The 22,598-nt window shown below is 33.2% G+C and overlaps 1 protein-coding gene and 1 long non-coding RNA gene across 2 annotated transcripts in view; both read left to right on the plus strand.

The window, feature by feature from the left end:
- The window catches only part of Sema1a (semaphorin 1a), a 239,342-nt gene extending 222,263 nt beyond the window's left edge, over positions 1 to 17,079 (plus strand). Inside the window, exons 4-17 of the mRNA XM_090111255.1 lie at positions 3,515 to 3,710; positions 8,533 to 8,637; positions 9,200 to 9,288; positions 9,546 to 9,687; positions 9,987 to 10,189; positions 10,993 to 11,138; positions 12,035 to 12,117; positions 12,335 to 12,563; positions 12,918 to 13,066; positions 13,317 to 13,442; positions 13,728 to 13,938; positions 14,350 to 14,557; positions 15,590 to 15,737; positions 16,013 to 17,079. Coding sequence (XP_089967381.1) covers positions 3,515 to 3,710; positions 8,533 to 8,637; positions 9,200 to 9,288; positions 9,546 to 9,687; positions 9,987 to 10,189; positions 10,993 to 11,138; positions 12,035 to 12,117; positions 12,335 to 12,563; positions 12,918 to 13,066; positions 13,317 to 13,442; positions 13,728 to 13,938; positions 14,350 to 14,557; positions 15,590 to 15,661 — 1,959 coding nt within the window. The 3' untranslated portion in view covers positions 15,662 to 15,737; positions 16,013 to 17,079. The remainder of the gene's footprint in view (positions 1 to 3,514; positions 3,711 to 8,532; positions 8,638 to 9,199; positions 9,289 to 9,545; positions 9,688 to 9,986; positions 10,190 to 10,992; positions 11,139 to 12,034; positions 12,118 to 12,334; positions 12,564 to 12,917; positions 13,067 to 13,316; positions 13,443 to 13,727; positions 13,939 to 14,349; positions 14,558 to 15,589; positions 15,738 to 16,012) is intronic.
- An 11-nt stretch (positions 17,080 to 17,090) lies between these two features.
- LOC149901875 (uncharacterized) lies at positions 17,091 to 20,532 on the plus strand. Its single transcript, XR_016457637.1, has 2 exons — positions 17,091 to 19,422; positions 19,501 to 20,532. It is a non-coding gene; the product is annotated as an uncharacterized LOC149901875 (long non-coding RNA).
- Positions 20,533 to 22,598: the final 2,066 nt, after the last annotated feature.

Raw genomic sequence — 22,598 nt, forward strand, 5'->3', positions numbered from 1 at the left:
AAAGTCGCTTTCTCTGTCCCTATGTCCCTTTGTATGCTTAAATCTTTAAAACTACGTAACGGATTTTGATACGGTTTTTATTAATAGTTAGAGTGATTCAAGAGGAAGGTTTGAGTATATAATTTATTAGGTTTTAGACAAAGCAGGCGAAGCCGCATGCAGTAAGCTAGTTTACTGAATAAAGTGTAAAGTTATGACAAGACTCATTAAATTAAACACCGATATGCAGATATGAATACAAGTAAAATTTACGAGTGAAGCACTTTTCATAATACGCTAATGTTTTGAAAAATTATAGTATTAAAACAAATTAACAACAAAAGTACTTAATAATATTCAACGATGATAGGATTAAAATGGTTTCATTACTCACACAATTATAAATTTCAGAGAATAGAACGTGAAAATTAATTTTCCGTTATATTTATGGTTATTAATTTTGTGTATAAACTTTCCATCTTTAGCATTGAAATAATGGATCGTTTAAAATTGGTAATTGGCAAATCTATTAGGCGAATGTTACAATGGACACGCTTGTTTAAACTAAAAGGTTTGAGTTTAGTCCGCCATTGATTGGGCTTGCATTTGGAAATTCAGGCTTCAATGGCATCGCTCGTCTTACGGCCGTCAGACGTGACTGTCCTCTGGCTTCGGCTGATTTGTTCGATTCCAGTTCAACTTCTCTAGTGAATACCTAAACGCTCAAATGTAAATCTTCATTTAGACTCCACTTGGACGTCATGTAGTTAAAAGCTACGTTGAATTCAGTTGAATATCGAAGTGATGTATTGAAATAGGGTCAAATATAGATGTCCCCCTTATTTGAATATAAATCTTTTTTTAATTTTGCAGCATATTTACTTTTATAAATGCTAGGTTATTGAGCATTTTTGTATTTAATCTGTTTGTTTCCATATATCCCCAGTTCAAATGCAATTGAAAAAGCTTAATACATAATCCATGCAAAACGAAGCATATTGTTCAAACACTTTCACTTTATAGATGCTATTATATATGAATACTTATCGAACACAAGCCTTTAATAAATATTTGTAAGTGATTTACAACGTAGACTGGGATCGTTCAGACCTCACTTTATAGGTTATTTGATGCCTCTTGGACAAAAGCAAAGCATCATAATAGTTATATACGATCAATATTGGCTCTTAATGTCGTTTACTATCTGAAGGCAATATAATAATTTTATTACTACGACCTAGTTTATGGTCCTTGGTGAAGGCCTTTATCAGCATCTAAATCTCCTCCATGCATGTAGAGTTTCCGTTTTGTATAGATTGTTTGTTTAGTTGCAGACTTAATAGTTGCAGATGAAAGGTGGATTCAAATCTGGACAATTTCTATATCTTTCTCAGAATAACCGTAAGAATTGGTATCATAACAGTAGCGTACCATCAAATATACGATTTAGCTCGAAGCCCGATATTTCTCAGACTATTGATTTCATATCACACTTCTACAGAAAAATCATAGTTCCTTATAGCCGTTGAGTTTATCAAATCTTATATATAAAAATGAATCGCAAAATGTGTTGGTAAGCGCATAACTCGAGAACGGCTGAACCGATTTCGATAATTCTTTTTTAATTATATTCCTTGAAGTACGAGGATGGTTTTTATGTAGAGAAAACGTAAATATGTACCACGGGCGAAGCCGGGGCGGACCGCTAGTAATATTGATATTATTATGTTCAAAAGTTCATATTAGTAATGTTTACCTCAACAAATCCAAAATTATCTACATAATAATAAAATATGTATTTTAGATATATCACGAGATATGTAACCAAATTCCAACAGGCAGCACAGCCGTCAAATGTCCACCGGTCATTGTGAATAACGTTCACATCCGAACTGATATTCAAACGTTGAATTATTACACTTGAATATGTTCCATATAATAATATCGTGTAAGACCTAAGTCAATATACGTATGTATTGTATCAGACAATCCCATTGTTGATGAGCGAACGCCTGAGCCAGCCGCAAGCCGTCAAAATCTCCATTATCTCAATTTAATATACCGTCGTCTTCATTGTTACGGATTAGTATGAAAGGTGTCACCGTTGATGTGATAATCTGGGACTAACAATAACTTGTTAATCTATCTAAATCAAGGCCAAGCTTTGTTTTGACGATCAATGATATCATTACTAATCCACTACAGTATGGAACCAATAAAAACAATATCAGCTCTTATACTTTTTTATCAAGGACAATATTGACGTTATTTGATTTGACTTTCGCCTACACTCTGTATGTGTTCATAACAACTTACAACACTCGTCGGAAAACTTTCCATGGAAATATTACATTCTTTAAATTGCTTTAAGGACTATAGGTATAATAGTAAATAGCTGATCGGTAATCTGAAAAGAACTGCTCTACTGCATCAAAATGTATAGAAAACTACGCTTGCAATCGCAGTGCGTTAAATTTTAAGTCAATCGGATCGAATCAACAGACGAATATCCAATCAAGTGGACTCTGAGTAAATCCGGATGAAACGCGTGACGGACTCTGCGCATGCTAATGTAATCTGCCATTGTATAGCCCGTCTTGTAACTCGATATAGCATTGATAGAATACTCCATGTGCAATATAAGACGTATGGATTTACATTTTAGATGCTAAAATACGATTTTGCAGGCTTAGGTACTATACTCTGAGATAGAAGCAGTAAATAAGTTGATTTATGTGAAAGTCGAAGTAATAAGACTAAATTGAATAACCACGACAAACTTATTCCTAACAATTAAATTATAATCCTTTTCATAACGATGAAATTCATAATACCCCTGTTACCAGGTGAAATTATAAAAAGCGTTATTAATTAAATCCCGCTTAGCAGCAACAAACAAGAATATTATTAAGATACGAAATATATTATTTTCATTTATCAGATATAATTACAACAGTTCGTGAAACTGACGAGGCGTAGAACAACTTAGCAACACTTGTGACTTTTGGCAAAAACAAGCCAAATTGTTTGTGACACGAGTTAAAGGAAAAACATAACGTTTCCTTTCCTCCTCTATGCAATCTGTGCTTCCATTTTCCTCTTTGTTTAACAAATATATACTTGTTTATCTTTAACTAATTACTTAGTATGAGAGATGTTTATTTATACATTAACAAGGTAATTTATAAAACTATACAATCCGCATTGAACTATTGAATGGAATGAAAAAAAATTATACTTGACTAGGAGTATACGTGACTAGGAAAAAATGGATCATTGATTATTAATTAAAATGTTTTGTTAATAAAACGCAAATGTTACTATATACCTATCACTTGAATTTTCACTACCTACTTATTTATTAATTAAGTGAATATTCAAGAAATAACAGAACAATACTAATAGGTACAAAAAGAATAATATAGCACTGAAAAAACTGCAATAAAAGATACGCTAACTGCAAAATTATTCATGGTCTACGTTCATAGTGTTGCATTTAGCGTACCAACTTTTTAACCGAAAAATATTTTTACAGGAGAGCTGTCAAAACTACATTCGCCTGTTAGTCTCGTTGGGTCCCGGCAGATTGCTTATCTGTGGCACAAACAGCTTTAAGCCGGTATGCCGGGAATATGGAGTGCAAAGGGACTCTTATCACATGGAGAAAGAAAAATCCGGCCAGGCTGTCTGTCCTTACGACCCTGAACATAATTCTACCGCTGTTTATGCAGGTTGGTTTTGTATTGTCTTTATGTTTATTGCCTCTTTATTTAACTTAAGGTAACTGATTACCAACTCACATGATACGGCCCGTCGTTCGTCGATCGCATAAGACTGGGAACGATATTTATTAATTGTGATTATTCAAATCTTTATTAGAGAAACCTTAAATACGGTTTTAAATTTAAAAGTGACATTTACTTAAAGTTCGTTATTACCCTTAAATCTCGTTATTTCTCTTCAAGTTCAAAAAAGCAAAGCAACAATGTTCCCTAATAATAGAAACATGACAAAGAGAGAAACAACCTACGCCAGTCGCTTAAATATACACCGTCGATTACCAGTTGCTAATGGTACTGATAATATTCTACGAATGTTTGCGCTCCGATAAATAAGTCTATTGTACTGAAATCGGTACTATGATACTTCCAACGATAAAAGGAATGGAAAAATTCCACGTAGAAATAAGCTAGGCGTCTAATAAGAGCCTTATTTAAACGTATTAGCGATAACTACTTACACGAACGTAGTAGAAAAACTTTCAAAAGATACGGTAACTAATTGCGGATAGGGTAATTTGAAGATTATTTATTCAACCCAGTCTGGGTAAATTTTCTTGTTATTTCTGGAACTACTTTACTTGTAATTCTCTTCGAATTTACTGAACATTAATAATGAATTTGGCCGGTGTAATTACTTTGTGAAACAAATCTAAGACAATATTATTAAATCTCGTTTAAATCCATGAAAACTCTACTTTTCACGAAAAACTTTTCGTCTAAAATCACTACCAATTTGCCATTAAGCTTTATTATCCAAAAGTCAGAACGGCAATAATTAAACGGTAGAAAAAGCCGTGTCAAAACTTATCTCTAGCAATTCCTCTTACAATTTGTCTCATTCTGCAACATACGTAGCGTCCATTCAGGCCCATTCCGGCCGAATAAGCCTGGAATGAATGGGCAAAAACAAACAGGTCAGCATGATTAACGCTGACGTAAGGCGATTCGGTCACTATTCAATCTTATGCACATTTACCTTTCATGCTTCACCGTTTAAGTGCACTGACTGTACGTTTCATGGGTATTCTTTGTTTAGAAATGAATAAAGCTTTTTTACATTGCATTTAATCGCGGAAATGCAGTTGTTTTATATTATATCAAGAAATACTTTACGGCTTTTTAGCCGCAATAAGTTACAAAAAATAAAAATCTGTATTCAATCTTTATTATTTCTAAAAAGTATTTTTTGAGTTAGTCCTTTCGCGCTGTCTTGTTTAATATTTTTATACGTCTAACGATTTTTATTCGAGCAAATTATAAAAGTGTACAAATAGCGGAAATCTTTTTCAGCTATTGAACATGCTTTCACAGTCTGCCGACATACAATGGGCAGTCTTTGTTACGAAGATAGAAATCCCGGGAGAAATATGTATATAGCTATAGAAATGTGGTCGCATATGTTTCAAAGTGTAAAGACAATGCCTCGTTGAAATATCGTACTTCCTTCTTCTTTTTAATCTTTATAAGTTAAACCGATGGATTTATATGCAATATTAAACATGTTCATGTATTTTATCTAATTATGTTTATTAAATTTTGAGGTTGTATATTTTAAAGAACTATGTAAAATATTTTAACTCATCATAATAAAACATGAAACGAAATATGGATAAGTTATTTCGTATACAAATATGAATGTATATCAATACAAATATACATTACCTACTCATGTCTACGCAAACCTGCATTTATGTAAGAAAAACAAATATACAAACAGAATATAAGCGTAATTTAAATCCACATTATGTTACCAAGACACGTGAATTGGCCTGTCTGCCTACACTCGTAAATATACTCGGAAAATCTCCAACGAATCCCGCTGTATTTAGTTAGCTGTATGTGTACATCTATTGTGTTGAGTGCACACAAGTATAAAAGTAAGTAGAGATTATCCCAAACAAACAAACATAATTTTCTTCCCTTACCTTAGTAACACGTATTGTATGGACGTAACACACGTTAGCTTATTATTTGCGTTGACTGATGGAATGATCAATGTTAATGGATGTAAGGGTCAGACAATGGAGTATTTGCATTGGCCCGGGTCGGGGCCTTATTAATAGTAATTTTACAAGATGCCATTGTTGAACTTGTAATGATTTCAAGATGTTAGTTCCCTTTGAGATGTTTGAACAGGGGCTAGACTGTGACCGTGAATTTGCCTGCTTGTTACAATGGCTGTTTAATTTATTGCTTTAAAAGCTCACCGTTTTTTTTTAAATTAATTTACTATCTGTACGATTTTTAAAAAGTTATACATATTGTTATTTTATTTACCTAACATTCAACTAAATACCTACATAAGCAGTGTTTAATTTTATTAGCTAGTTCTTTGTATAGCCTTCCCAATAAATGCCAAACCAATGGGAAAACTGAATGACTGAGTTTCAAGTCGTTATAAAAGCTTGCATAAGTAATATAACTGGGATGATAAACAAATGCTCGAGTGTTGAAACTCTCACCCCATAGATACATTTGTGCAGCGAATCTTAACATCATCAATTATGCTTTTGTCCCTTAGTCCAATTTTCTTAACGTTAACTCATCCCCTTGCAAATTCCAAAACGATTTATCACATGGAAATCAACAAAAGGCGCCGCGTAAATATATTCTTGATGTGACAAGAAGATCCATAAATATTGCTATTTACGTTTAATATAAAATGACATTGATAACAATTTATAACTCCAACTCGTACGCATTTATTCATTCGTAGACGTTATTTTGAGCCGCATTTAAAACGTTAAATTGTGCTACAATTAGGGACCTTACTGTTCAAGTATAAAGAAATTTTAGCCTTTTTCATAAATAAAAATGATTCGATTATGTATAATTTTCAGCTATAATCTAATTTTGAATACATTTTCAATGAGTATAACATAAATATACAAACAATGTCATGATCTTTCTTAATCGAGAATACAAAAATGCGATATTTTGAACAATAGTCACACAATATACTCGTTAAGAACGACTATAAATCGATGCTTAATTAGAATGTTACTAAGCTTTCAATGAATTCAAAAGTGCGATAATCAAATCACGCTCACACAAATCGAATGTATTATTAAAACATTAATACGGTGCAGATAGCAGACATCCATTAGGACAGCTACGGTTAGTTATCCACTATTGATCGGTCCAATTAAGCGGAGAGGGCCCCATGGGAACCGGCCGGTCTTGCCTCAATATGTAACACGATACATACTGCGTCGCAGTCATTTGCTAACGTGAATTTTGCACCTAAAAACAGAGTGGAACAGTTTTCTTTAGTGTTTAATTTATAGTCGTTTGCATGAATTCTGGATTTGCTGATAATATAAAAAATATACTTAAATTTTAACGCCTTGAATTGAGCTTTAAGCTTTTTAGTTCCAAATTCCAATCTCTACGCAAAGCTTAAAACAAATTGGTTATAAACAGTCTCTTCTATTTATGCATTTCAATAGCATAAAGGTTGTTAGGATAAAAGTTTTAGATTGATTCTACGACTTTATAAACTTAGGCAATACATAATATTATTGTATATGTGTCTCAATTTCATCACAGTCCACTACGTTCGTAGCCTGTGTTCGTAGCGTACGTATTCAAACAAGAAATTTGTTCCCAAGCTATGAATGTTGAATTTTTTAAATAATACACGACCTAGAACAAAATAAATATTTCAACCTAAAAGTAATTATTGTAAATCAACAACTCTGAAATGAGAGAAGATAAAATTTAAAATATAAAATAAACGCTATACTTTCTCTTAAGAGCGTTCAAGTGTTACGCAAGAACGACCATTTATTAAGATTACACCTCTAATTCCGAAATATTGGGTAGCGATTACTGCAAAGCTTTGCTGAACTCAGGCACTGCAATGCGGTACATTGCAGAGTACGCGCTTCAATATGGCTAGCAATGAATCAAACCCAAGCACACTATTTTGATATTTACGACAACACAATACGGCTTACAATTGAATGTACCGTATGAATACATTGCAGCACCATCTGCCGTAGGCTGTAATACAGGAGAGCGCGGAATATTGACGGAACGAAATTTTTCTACGATTCCTGTAATTTAATGAAGTACCCAATTGGGGAAATGAAAATATGAATATTATTTGGACGAAACGCTTGCTATCAGTGTCGCTTCCAGACATTCTCTTTTCACTATTGTCACAAAAAATAATATTCATATTCCATTATTATGTATATTCAAATTCATGAGCTTTAAGTAGTACACAATTAACATCATAATTGAAATTAAACAACCGAAATTAAATTGGAGCTAATATATTATGTACAAACAAACTTCATCGAGTTCTATTTTCAGACAAAACGCGAAGTTATTTATAAATAATAATAGTTCAGTAAGTTCAAAAAGGTATAGACGTAGTGAATACAGCTAATTAAGGCCTGGCTCTACGCCGGTCACGTAAGCGTGCTGGCGTGTTTCACTGCATTACCACGTATTACCGAATCCGCCTTTTTAATTATTGGATTTCAACGGTTTAAATGGAAAAGGCTTTTCAATATAAATAAATAATTCCCGCTGCTAAAGGAATTAATGAAGCTTTCTCTTGTTCTCATGTCTTTCTAAAGGTTTTGGCCTGTAGTGTATACAAATCTTTGATTTGATCTTTTTCAGATGAATTTAAACTTTTTTGATATTCCTAACTTTTGGTACTTAATTTCTACAGCAACTTATATCCTTATTGGCGAATGTGAAATGCTGTAAAATATATTTTAATAAGTTGGTATTAACATAATATTATTTTTAACAGATGGAGAATTATATTCGGGCACGGTAGCAGACTTCAGTGGTATGGAACCTCTCATATATCGAGAGCCACTACAAACGGAGCCTTACGACTCTATGACGTTAAATGGTAAGAAATAAAATTATTATTACTCAATAAACTACAATGTAAAATTCTAAATTAACATTGACAACTCTTCACATGCATGCAATACAACATGAAATAGTAAAATAATATTACTTATCTATCAATTTTAATGAGATATTGTATAAAGCATTGTGTTAATAATTGTAGACTTAAATCACCTCAATCAGAAATCAATTTAAACATTTCGTTGAAACTATACCACACTATTCCACCGAAATAGTTTACAATCACCTCTATTTTACCGTTTAAACTCATTATTGTAATAATGTCGGTAAATTGCAACATCTCGTGTAAGCTTAAACAATTATTGTCTGTTGATTATTGCTTCAAATGCCGCGAAATACCGCCATCAAGCCTGTAATTAAATTTGGAACCTGTCACATTGACATTTGATGCGATAAATCGATAAACAGGATTAGTCTCGCATTTAAATTATCGACACCGAAGCGATAGGGTTACAAGCCTAATCACTTATGTTTACCCATGGCATTAGTACATTAGTATGGCGTCCTTAGGCTAATTGCATTATTTACTTTTATTCCAGCTCCCGATTTCGTCAATTCGTTAGTACATGGCAACTTCGTGTACTTTTTCTTCCGGGAAACAGCGGTCGAGTACATTAATTGTGGAAAAGTAAGTCGTAAGCCGCAATACTATAAAGCAAAACTTTTATATCGAAACTATGTGTTGATATTATGACGTAAATAAGATGATTTATTAAACCGTAATATTAAACTTAGCATTTCAATTATTGAACAAGCGTGGCAGCTACAGATCCAAAATGTAATATATCAGAAGTAATATTTAACTAAAAGCAAGCAGAAATATATAGAAATAAGTATATGAAGAAAATTAAAAACTAAATAATATGTACTTAAATACCATTTCAGGCCGTATTTTCACGAGTAGCGCGAGTATGTAGAGACGACAGCGGAGGCCCGCATCGTTTGAAACAGCGGTGGACCTCCTTCCTGAAGTCGCGCCTCAATTGCTCCGTCGCTGGAGACTTCCCCTTCTATTTTAATGAGATTCGTAAGTATTAAATGTATAGGTTATTTTCGAAGGAAAGTAACTGATGTGAAGTATAACAGTAAAGTAACCATCCACTAAAACGATGTGAATTGTTCACTAATACTTATAGGTACAGTACAGTGCAAATTTAATTAAAATACGGAATAGTGTCACATTAAAAGATTTCATATATAATTTGGACCTACTTTACTTAGTAAATACTTATTGTATTGAAAAAAGTATTTTAAACTATCGACAAAAATCAAGACACATCTCTTGGCACTTCCCTTAAACCACCTCGAACGTAAAATGTTTTTCAGAATCAACCACAGAGCTAATCGAGGGGGTCTACGGGGGTCTGAACGCCCAGCTGATATACGGCACCTTCACGACCCCTCCCAACAGTATATCCGGGAGTGCCGTCTGCGCGTTCAGTATGCAAGACATCGCAGACACCTTTGAGGGCACTTTCAAGGAGCAGAGCGCGATTAATTCTAATTGGCTGCCTGTAAATAGCGCTAAGGTAAGCGGAATGTATCGATACTTATGTAGCTTGGCTACCTTTAACACGGTATACCGTAAACAGATTCTATATGATAAATTGATATTTTGACATCAAAAATTTGTGGTTAAGCCTTTAAAAACTTATGGATCATTTTATTTACGTACTTAGTAATAGTAATTACTTAAAGAATATAAATAGATTGTAATACGAAGTATTTAGACAGTAACACGAACTATCCGTTCTTAATTATTAACCAGTCAATTATCTATAAAATAAATCGTAGTTATTCTAAAGCAACGCACAAAAACAAATTCTATTTTAGGTATCACATCACATTTTCGGTTTTTATTTCTGTATCTCGTTATGAATCGTCAATTTTTACGACTATAACACCATTTCGGAATATTGCTTCCACCAACATGAAAGTCAGCATTAACCCTTTTATGATAGCAATTTTAAAATTGTGTATCAACATAACGTTATAAAAACATTCTTTAATAATACGGTTCTATAATCTGTATCAATTATGCAGCGATTTAATATAACTGTTTAACATCAAGCCAAGTAAAGAAATAGCAAAAATCTCTTCGATTTCAATCTTCACTACAATATAATTTGTTTATTTCCTATACTTTAAGGGTTGCCTGGTAGAGATTGCTACCTAGCGATAAGGCCGCCTTTTGCTTGTTTTATATGTGTTGTGTGCTTTTGTATTTGTATTTATTTATTTTTTAAGCAATAAATAAAAGTTCATAGGTATCATTAAACCAGCTTACGCTCTCCCCTTAAAACAGCATTTCTATAATACCTACATATTATAGGTTCCAGAACCAAGGCCTGGCACATGTCACAACGACTCGAAGCAACTTCCCGACCAAACACTGAACTTTATCAAAACACACGCCCTCATGGACGAATCGGTGCCGGCTTTCTTCGGTGAACCCATCGTTATTCGTACTAGTTTCCAGTAAGTGAACATAATTATATTTTGTACATAGAAATCTAAATAACAAGACACTAGAAGTCGTAAGCGTGCGTGACCTTGTCGCCACTCAGGTGATTTTCACATCACCAGTGCATTCGTCACTGTTCAGTTGCTCTGGAGACGTATGAGTGTATACATGGTGTGTTTCAGCAATTCCCATTGCGGAAATTCTTCCACAAGTTGTAATTATACTTATAAAGGAATAATATTTCATCGGAAAATATTTTTTTTTAGAAATAATGCCGTTTTTCCTTAAAATTATAGAATATTTACAAGTATTACGAGTGTCACCATAGTAATCGAAATAACAATGAATGTCACAGTCGACCATTCTTATTATCACGTTTGTTCGTATTGGAGCAAAAAGTCTCATATACTTAGGGATGTTATTCTAAAATAAACCGTAAATTCGTGCGTTAGGATACATATTCAAAAGCTTAATTTAATAGTTAAGTTAGTTTTCACTAAAATCAAGCTGTCCAATAAAAGGCATAGTTTACTTGTGTGTACTGTTTAGCTTTCGGTTTTAATGTGTTGATTTTGGCGACAGCGGTTTTCATACGAATTATGACAATAAAGCACTTCTATGTGTCTTGTTATTTAGATTTCTATGATTTTGTATCAAATAATTTCCAATATTCCATATTACAATTTCGTAGAATTCCAATTTAACCTTCTAATAAATTGATATCAATATCTAATATTTCTATTTAAATGATATTTCCTAATATTAACGTTATTTCTTCCTTACCAAAAATATAATATTTCGAATTTATAACCTAGTCACATCTATCTACGTTGTTAATATTTCAACTACTGCTAAAAACATTAACAACATAATATGTGAAAATAATTAATGATGTCTTATCTTTTTTCAGCTATCGATTTACACAGATAGCAGTGGATCCTCAAGTGAAAACACCAGGTGGAAAGGCATATGACGTCCTTTTCATTGGCACAGGTAAATAATAAACAGTTGTTCTAGTACATGCCTTATCAAATGATGACAAAAATAAAATAATATTAGACCTGGAAAACATCATTTGACTTTGTTTTTTATTTGTCCCTCATTTGTTTAAAAATTTTCAACTCCTTTAAAAATAATCGGTGTTTACAGATCAGATTACTCTCTATTAAGATACAATATTCTTAATTATATAATAATCTTCACATTCCAGACAACGGCAAAATAATAAAAGCGATAAACGCAGTATCATACGACACGAACAAGCGCGCAGCTCCCGTAGTGATAGAAGAATTACAAGCGTTTGGTGCGGGTTCGCCTGTCCGTGCGTTACGCGTCGCGAGAGCGGGAAGAGATGCGGCCAGGCTTATAGCAGTGTCGGATAAGGAGGTGCTCAGTCTGCGGCTTCATAGATGCTCCAGTGACAAGATCAGCTCTTGCTCGTGAGTATTGTCAATGAATATATAATATTTTCGTATTTAGAAACGCCAGAATACCAGCCACTTCTTCCTGTCGGTAGCTGTTGTGCCACTTATGTTCGAAACGATGATGAAAATTATTCGTAGGCACAGTATACATAAAAATCAATACAGTATCAATTCAAGCTCATAGAATAATAATGGTCTGATAATAAGATGTGTACCTACTAGATAGGTGGCATCTTAGCAATATCTTTATCGTTAAAACGAATATTCAAACGTTTTTTCACCATAGAAATCAAAATGACAAGGACACTTTTTATCACCATATTTTGGTCGTTTTCTAACACTCAAAAAACTCTAATCAACTATTTGCAGAGAGTGTGTAGCGCTCCAAGACCCATACTGCGCGTGGGACAAGCAAGCCGGCCGGTGCCGCGCGTACTCGCACGGCGTGAGTCGCTGGCTCGATGAGAACTCCTTCTACCAGAGTGTGAGCACTGGCAGCCATGCGGCTTGTCCTCATAGTGAGTATCTTCATACTATTTCATTTTTTACGATCACCAATAATTTTAAAGTAAGTTTTAGCATTGTATTATAAATTTTATTTGAAGGTACATAGGAAAGCAATGACACGTTTTTTAAATCATTTTACAGTCTCAATTTGGTGAACATTTTCAAAAAATTTCAAATAAATATTGTTCAAAGCTATAATTCAAAATAGAAATCAATATTTAGCGACTCGACTTTTTAAATTAGATGTTATTGTTTTTAAAGGTAAAGATGCAGGAGCAGTTGGTGGTCTTAGCTCTGGTTTATATGATGATGCTAGAGAAAATAAGGGAGAGGTCATTAACATAGTACAAGATAAGGAAGGCAAAGGCAACAATAATAATAATGAAGGTAAGCGAAGACACAATAAGAAGACAAACAGAGTCAAAATATATTCCATAAGTTTGCTCTACATTTCCACACAATAGCCGTAACAGCAATAAACAATTACACACAAAAATAATACAATTTTCTGGTGATAAAAACATTTTTGAGTCCGGCCAGTGACATCACTCAGAAATCTAACATTTAGTGATGAAGATTTTTTTTTAACTTGCAGCTTTTCAATTAATACATTACAAAAAATCCAAAATAAAAATCTTTATAATATAAAATATATATCTTCCCATTACCCAGGTCCCGAAGTATTACAAGCAGATCCTCCACCCGCCGCGTATTCAGTAGAAACGTTAGCACTAGCGGTTGCCGCGGGTGCGCTTGCGGCGCTCGGCGCGGGCTTCGCGGCGGGATACATCTGTGGGCGCCGGTGTAAGAAGGATGACGACGATAACATGCCCTATCCGGACACGGAGTATGAGTACTTCGAACAGCGGCAGAATATTAATAGGTTAGTATAGAATAGAAGAAAAAGAACATGGTAATTGGTAAAGCTATTTGATAGTTCAGCAACATTTCGTCAGTAATTACTTACTATAGAAGTAGTGTGGTTAAATCGTTCGACATAAAAATAAATATTTATAGAGTATAATATAAGCATTACTTCTCAAGATACAATATTGTTACAAGATGCATATGATAACCAAATAATGAAAACGAAATCTAATTTATAAAATTCGGTTTTCTTATGGATTAAGCAATCAATTATATTATATTTAAAGCACATACCTATGCAAAACAAGTTAAAAAAACAATCATGTCTATTGTCTATAAGCTAGCAATTAAAAAACAAAGCACAAACACACACATTTTAAATAATGTCTTGTCAATTACCACTAACCCAACATCAACAAACCCACAGGATCCAAGCGGAGCCCAAGCTCCTGCAACAAGTGGAAGAAGTGACGTACGCAGAGCCCGTCCTCGCGCCGCAACCGAAGCCCGCGTCCCCCCGCGCCACGCTCCGCAAGCACCCGCCGTACCACCCGCACCACGAGACGCTCTTCCAGTTCCAGCCGGACTCGTACCGGCGCGACAACTTCGGCACGCTGCGCTCGCACCAGGTCAATGTCAGTTGTGTTCCTTTTTTAAATTCGCTTCGACTCGTGTTGACGGGTGAAAAATTAAAACTTGATACTGGCATATGAACATTGCCATAAAAGAAAAAGTTACACGACTTTTTTTTACGTTTTTAAAACGTGTTGTATGCTCGCTGCTCAAGTTGCGTGTGCAATGCTCGCTGCATTGAGATAAATAATGTAATGATTAATTGTTGATTCAGTCATTATTTATTTGATTTAACGCGAATAAGAATAAGCGCATAAAGCTCTAGATATCTTTTTAAAGAACCAATCTACGGAATCTATTCTGATGCATCATTATGCATTTCACGCTACATTTATTGTAGTAGTAAATCGCTATTTAGCACATTGTTGAACACAGTTTCAAACCCAGCCCCGTCAACACGGAAGTAAACTAACATTTATTAATCTTTTTAATTATAATGTGATCAGCCAATACAATTCTTCATTAAGCTAGGTATTAACAGAATACTATTGGCTATTCACATTTTTTTTTTACTTAATGGCACCTGATCAATGTTGTCTTTTATTCTATCACATTACTAAAACATCAAATCTGCAAATTTAAGTACTTGGAAAACCTAATTTACATTATCTTTAATCACGCATGTGCAAACGTAACTGAATGCTGGTTTGATGTTCATAGTATTTTAATATTTCTTTACTAATACCACCTAATTTATACTACCTAATCATTCATACCTCATCACTCATCAAGCTTTCCATTTTAACCCTGCAACTAACAATTTAATCATTGTCTTGTAACCATTGCTTTCAATTGGAATTATTCTGAGTTTTATAACCAAGTAAACCTGATTCAAAAGACTTACAAGATCACATTCTTTACCTATTTATTATGAAAAAAAATCCATAATAAATGGAACGTATACCATTGTACACGTTTGGGATACAAAATACTTGGTATATAAAGTTCAGTATGGTTGCATATCATCACTAACGCCTCATTAATTTCATTTTCTCTGCGGCATGTCAGTTAACGCAGGAATATTCGGACCGCAGGGCGATGGCTACCGGCGCGGCAACGACAACGGCTTCTCGACCACGCGTTCAGTGAAAAAGGTGTATCTCTGAGAAACAAGCGGGGCGGATTCGCGCGACCAAATGCCTCATCATCATAAACATAATACGCACCACCACCATACTTTGGGTTAGTATTCGGATGTTTTATGAATTATTGGTATATTGATTATTGAAATTGATGCGGGTAGGCAAGTGCACAACACTCAAGAATACTCTCATGATATGATATGGACTGGTTGGAAATTAATATCTTAGTGTAGATTTTGCTAAACCAGATAATAATCTCTGTACCAATTTACATGCATACCATTTTACGAGCTGTTTTTTACGAGTAAAAGTAAAATAAAAGCTGTCTATCAAACACTAAAACAAGTAATAAAACATACATCACCACTATTCCAGTGTCGCAGCGCAGCAGCGGTTCGGGATCAGGGACCGCGAGTGGGTCGTCGTCGTCGCCCTCGCCGCCCTCCTCCTCCCCCTCGCCGTCGGGCGAGCGGCCCCCCACCCCGCCGCCCCCCGCGCCGCAGGCCTGCGCCTACATCTACCGCAACTAGCGCGCCCGCCCCGCCCCCCCGCGCGATACACTCGCCCCGCTCCCCGAGCTCCTCAGAGAGCCCCACGCGTGTTCCAAATTCAAAGACAATCTTTTTTGTGCATGGCAACTCGCCAGTGACGTATCGAACGTTCCAGTTCAAAAGACATTCCACGAAGGTGCGTGATTGTTATTCGATAACGGATAAGTTGTTGTTGTATCAGATATGGACTGTTGTAGCGAGAACGTCTCGAAGTTTATACTCGATAACGACATATTGTTATACAGTTACAATTTTGATCTCCACGTCATTTACTAATCTTAATTACTACATGAAGTCCAAAATGAACGCACACATGTGTTGTATCAGTTGGTTTGTATGTCAGTTTCCGTTTAGATAAAATATTGTAAAATCAAAACAGAATGTTGCCTGTTCGTAATTATAATAAATAAAAGTTCACATTTACAAAATAAATCTATGGATATCTCGTGAAAATGACTGTATGTGAAATCAAAAAGTGTATTTTTTTTAAGACAGAATATTATCGATCGCTGTACGATAACAACTGTAACAAATTTGTAGATTGTTTAGAATATACATAGTTTACTTATATTTTAGGTAAATTATAAGTTTTGTTGGTATCATGTTGATAAGTAGTTAGTATGAATAAGTGAGAATCATTGCAAGTTTTCATTTAACTAATATATTTTGATATAATATCTATCATTAACTTCTGTCTCAAGAAAGGTGCAATGAATTCACAAATCTACCACATCTTTATAGGTATAAGCAAGGTTTTTACTTAAATAAAGTTATTTAATTTGGCAACACTATATCATATTATTTCATGAAGCGACTGCCAAGATAGCAACGAAGTTATAGTGATTTTATAACTACTGTTTTGAAATATTTACAGTGTTGCCAAGTTACAAACACAGAATATATACCTTGTAAAAATAATGTAAAGTTCTGATATTCATTCGTAATTAAAGTGCTTCTTATGGATGTATCTAGATATAGAATAGAAATCGTTTTGACTATTCAGTAATGTTATAGATTTAGCCATTATCTAATAAATAGCTATTAGAGCGCGAGCATTACGCGGACGCCACCTTAGATTGTTGGTACGACATTTTGTAAAAAAACAACACTGTGATCAAACGATCCTTGTACATACATTCTGTGCAGGTTAAGACACGCCGCCATTTTGTTACAAATTGACACGAAATGTCGACGCATAACCTAACCTATAAAATAACTTATACGATTCTAAATGTTAACCATAATTGTGGGCCAAACGTTTAATAAATTTCAGTTTCAAGATGTTCCTGTTGCTGTTTTATAGTTAAAAGAACTTAGCTTCTCGACACTAGGTAGTTTCCATAGTGTTCGATCTTGTCTGATTGTTGACAATTGAATGTATGTAAAAAATGTCAATTGTATTTGTAATGACCTAGTGCCTAAGTGTGTGTGGCAGGATAGTTCTGTATGCGGTGATAAAACGATTTATTGTCGAATTCTCAAATATAACTCCAAAATTTAGGATGAGAAAGACATTAATAGAAAGACAAAATGGCGAATTTATGTTGAGTTTCGTTTGAGAATTCGGACTTTAGTGAAACGAGCGAGTACTCCTGATAATTGAAGATTATTTTAACCAACACTCTTGACGAATAGGTACTTCAACTTATTCAAGGAAAGTTATAATCAGACGTTTAGTAGTAAACGTTAAATACGAAATAAAATTTGTGTTAGGTCTGATCTATGTGGCACATCAAACAGCAGAGTCATGCTAATAAATTTACTGCAACTGCCGACTATCTATCTATCATCAAAACAATGGAAAACGAAAATCCTTGTGTTACTTTAATTTGAGGGTATTTATTGTTTCCGACTAAATGAGTACTTGTACGTATCACTAAATAAAATGTGCAGATGTTCTTTGGGACTGATTGTTGCGATCATAGAGTAGAGTAAAGAGTTACAATAGTTATAATGTCCTAATGCGAGGCTCGCGCACACTTCTGTACCATTTCATACTCATAATGCCTCATATTATTATATAATTAAAAGTTTAGCTACTGCAACTATAAGTAAATGGCTCCAGAAATTTGCGCTAGCTCTTGTATTAAATATAGGACATGCTTGTTTAATATAAAGTATACATTTTATACTCCTGATATAAAAGTGAGATGGCATTCTAAAACCTTAATAATCTAATAATACAATACTCAAGTTTGTAACATTACGTTTACATACCAAAGACGCCATTTTTAAGATATAATTATTTATTTCTAGTAGTAATTAATTATATTGGTAATTGTAGTTGTTACTTTAATTATGATCAATGTAACTGCCAATTTTCGTATTTGATATAAATTAACGCACAGTACTTTTTTTTGTTTTTTAGTTATAATATTTCAATAGTTGCTTTAATATCGGCGTTATACGAGAGTAAATTTCTGTGAATTTTAAAATAGTGTCCATATAAATGTCGAAAGATTTAAATATTCAGAGTCCTTTGACTGATGGTAATCTACTGTTATCAATTCAACTGTTCTGTTTTAAAATTCTAAGAAATTTAAATTTTATACATACGTAAGAAAGGCTAATATTTAAATGTATATAGCAAGATCTGTAATGTAATTTTGTCGAGTAACTACCTAGGGATAAGCGTTAGACATAAGCGCAAAATTTTGAAGAATGGATTGTTAAGAGTTGTTTTGTAATAATAAAATGATAAAATGTACAATAACCATTTCTACGTTCAAAACTGAACCATCTTTTTATACTCGTAAAACATGAACATGCCTAGAAGTCTTATATAAGCGTAAATTATTTATTAATTATTGAAAATTATATTAGAAGTATGATACGTATTGTAGTTTATATTATGATAGACCGCTTAATTTTATTTTGAAACTCGAAGCCTTAGTGTTAGAAATTGAAGACTTTTATTATACCTAAATAAAATAAATTGTAATTACAGAGGATTCAACATAATAAAAATCCGAAACTTTTATTAACGTATTAATAAGGTATAGCGCGTTTACATCACATTATATCAATCTAACCATCACATAGGTTCTTGTATATTATATATTTGTTATATTAATTTCAGGAATGGAATAATCGGAAATCGCACGGTGGATCGATAGTTATTTTTAATCAAACTAATAACGGTGAAAATTTCACGATAATGTATTTAATTCTGTTAATAGTAACATGACAGCTCTCAGTACGCATTATTTCCTTAAAAAGATAATTATTATGCAGGTAGCTCTTGATCCACGGCCCCTTCCCCGGAGGCCGTGGGTATCTATGCAAGATTTCCCCACTTAAAAAAAAAAAAAGGTAGCTCTTGATAATAATATTTAATTAAACAGTATGTATTAACTTCCTGCTTTAATTATTATCTTACGTTGTTTCGTTTTGAATGTGCCATATTCTATAAAAAAATAACTATCGCAACGCTGACATGGAGAAATGTTTTGTAATCGTCGTGTGCAATATTTTTCTACTTTAGTCTCTTATAGCTATCAGTCATAACAATTATTGTGAATAAAACTTTGGGAAATCAGTACTATAAAAGTGCCTAAATAATTTTCATTGCGACAGTAGAATACCCTCTCCATTAACCTTTTAAATCAAATGGCCTTAGTCGGTTTTTTTAGCGTGCCTTTAGCCAACTAGTTGCCGATTTTTTTTAATGACGATTAGATATGGATTATTGAATACGACCATGTTTAAACTTGTTAAAGAATCTATATCCAATCGTTATTTCAAATAGAGTGAAGAAAATCTAATAACAAGTAATTTGTATTGATTTACCATACCTTAAAATCAGTGCTAATTTCTTAAATGTAGGTACTCTGTTAATACCACTTTGGTTTGCTTTTTATGGCCCAGCTACACGATACTTCTTACATTCATGTAAGAACGACAAATAGTCGACAAATAGTCGATGCAGAGAATGCTATTTCTCTGAAAAAAGAAGTAAGATTTAAATATAAATAATGTTGATTTGTTGTTTTTATGTGGGTGCAAGAATTATCGTGTAGCCAGAGCTTTAGATACTCCATAGGTTAAGTAGGAGTTTAAAATGCAGAAGCAAACGCAGTGGATAGAACTGTTACACCGTATTCGCTGCTCATATTAATTATTTATAGAGTGCAATTTTTATAAATAGAAAAAAATAGAAACGAACACTGACTTGTGAAATACAAAATGATTTTGATAACCAAAGAATATCAAGTTTGTATTTTTCTCCTCACTGTTTCAAATGTTATGATCATTTTCTCATTAAATATTATTAATATATGCTAAATATTTTAGCAAAGGATAAAATGTATTCCTTTTCTTTAGTAAATAAAATATTGAAACTTGCATGGTAATTTTATTTGACTTCCTTTGTACGCCTTTTTAATATACCTTCAGGAAAATTATGAAACAAGCACTACACTACTAAGGATTTTGGTAACATATACCTAGATACATAATATTAAATACATTATCAATATCCATTATTTCAATAATTACAATAACAAACAAATTGTTCTATACTATACATATAGAAAAATTAAAAATGAATCCCTATTTTCCTTGGTCACGGCTTCACACGCGGACAGCTTGACCAATTTCGATAATGCTTATTGTGATGTATTCGTTATTGTCAGGAGAAGGACCTATATACCTTAAATATAACCCACGGGTGTAAAAAACAGTATTATGAAATTAATAATTTTGAGTAAGTAATTACTTAAGTAGGTATATTTTTGTAAATAAGAACAAAATCTCGAGTCGATTTATTGGGAAATTATTTTGTTTTAAATGCTGGAAATACAGTTATGTATACCAATTCAGAATCTAAATGAAACAGACAATTTAATATTTAGTTTAATAGCATTGAAACGCTTTGTAGTTAATTGATGAACATTTTTTAAGGAATAGAAAAAAATAGTTTTCGACTTCCGAGGCGCGATTGGAAAACGTTTTTTTTATTTTATTTTGGACTTTTGTGACACTACATTTAGGAATAAAATAAGCAAACATAAGAGCGTTTTCACATTATCCGATCCGATATCGGATATCGGACGCCGATAGCCGATATCCGATATCGGATACAATTTTCCCTTTCACATTGTCCGATAAAATCGTTCCGATATCATCATGAGTGTTGCCAGAAATTTTTAGAGAAAACTAAACTAAATTGCCAGTTGATAAAAAAAAGGTATAATTAAAAAAAAAAATCAAATTTTATATCATAGTTGTACACGTACATTAAAAATAACTACGATAAAGAAAAACAACTTCAAAAAAGAAAAGTAAAATGTAAAAAAAGATTTGATATCACAAATTATAAATTATACTGCATATTATTTAGATGTGCTATTTGCTAAATAGTTTTGATATCGGTCATTTGTATATCATAATATACTTATGTTAACACATTATAAATTAAATAAATTTATATCAATACCTACTACAACCTATATATATTACCATTTTTTCACTACATACATTTATAAAAGTTCATGTAAGTACCTAGTACCTATGATAAATTTATTAAGTGATACAATCTTTGTTCACATTTTCTTTTCTTTTTCTTATTACACTGTATTCTGTAATATCCTAAAATACCTAATATTGTCACTCGTTGAAATATATTTGTAATATGATTGTTGTAATTTCCTGTAAGTAAAGATACATAATTATTTTATTGTCATAAGCAATTATTTTAGAATTAAGAGTTTTCAAACTTTGTATTCTTTGTTGTAAATTCAAATTTAAAAATAAAATCGGTGTGAAATCTCCTCCTTATTTTGAAGTCAGTTAAAAACAAAGTACTCAATGACAACAATACAATAAACAGCACAACCAACATCCGAGTAGGAGGAGGAGCGAGGCAGAATGAGATAAAATAAAGATGATAGACACTAATGTTTTCGAAGATAGATATTTGAATTTAAGAACGCAATATATTTTTGTTTACTTCAGTTCAGCCAATTGCCGTATATTTTAATACGGCAAATAAAAATACCTGCCGTATAAATCGTATTTTAAATGCCTATAAATACTTAAATGTGTGTTTTCTTAATAAAAAAAGGTTTCTTTTAATAGAAAGGGTTTTAGGTTAAAAGCAAAGAATTTTTTTAAAGATTGAGCGCCCTATAAGACTGAAAATACACAAACTAGTGCATTTTTGCTGTTGGTATACTGCCTTTTCGAAAATTGAGTTGGCAACACTGAACATTATCGTCCGATAGCCACTGGGAATATCGGTGTCGGCTCCGATATCCGATATCGGACCGGACAATGTGAAAGACAGGTACATATTTCATACATTTTACTTCCCTCCGATATCGGATATCGGCTATCGGCTTCCGATATCCGATATCGGATCGGATAATGTGAAAACGCTCTAAGTCACAACGTCTTTCGCTTTCCCCCAC

Source organism: Colias eurytheme, chromosome 16, assembly GCF_061535395.1.
Source record: "Colias eurytheme isolate Ceu_HAF_F1 chromosome 16, ilColEury1 Martin Lab GWU primary, whole genome shotgun sequence".
Classification (NCBI taxonomy): Eukaryota; Metazoa; Arthropoda; class Insecta; order Lepidoptera; family Pieridae; genus Colias; species Colias eurytheme.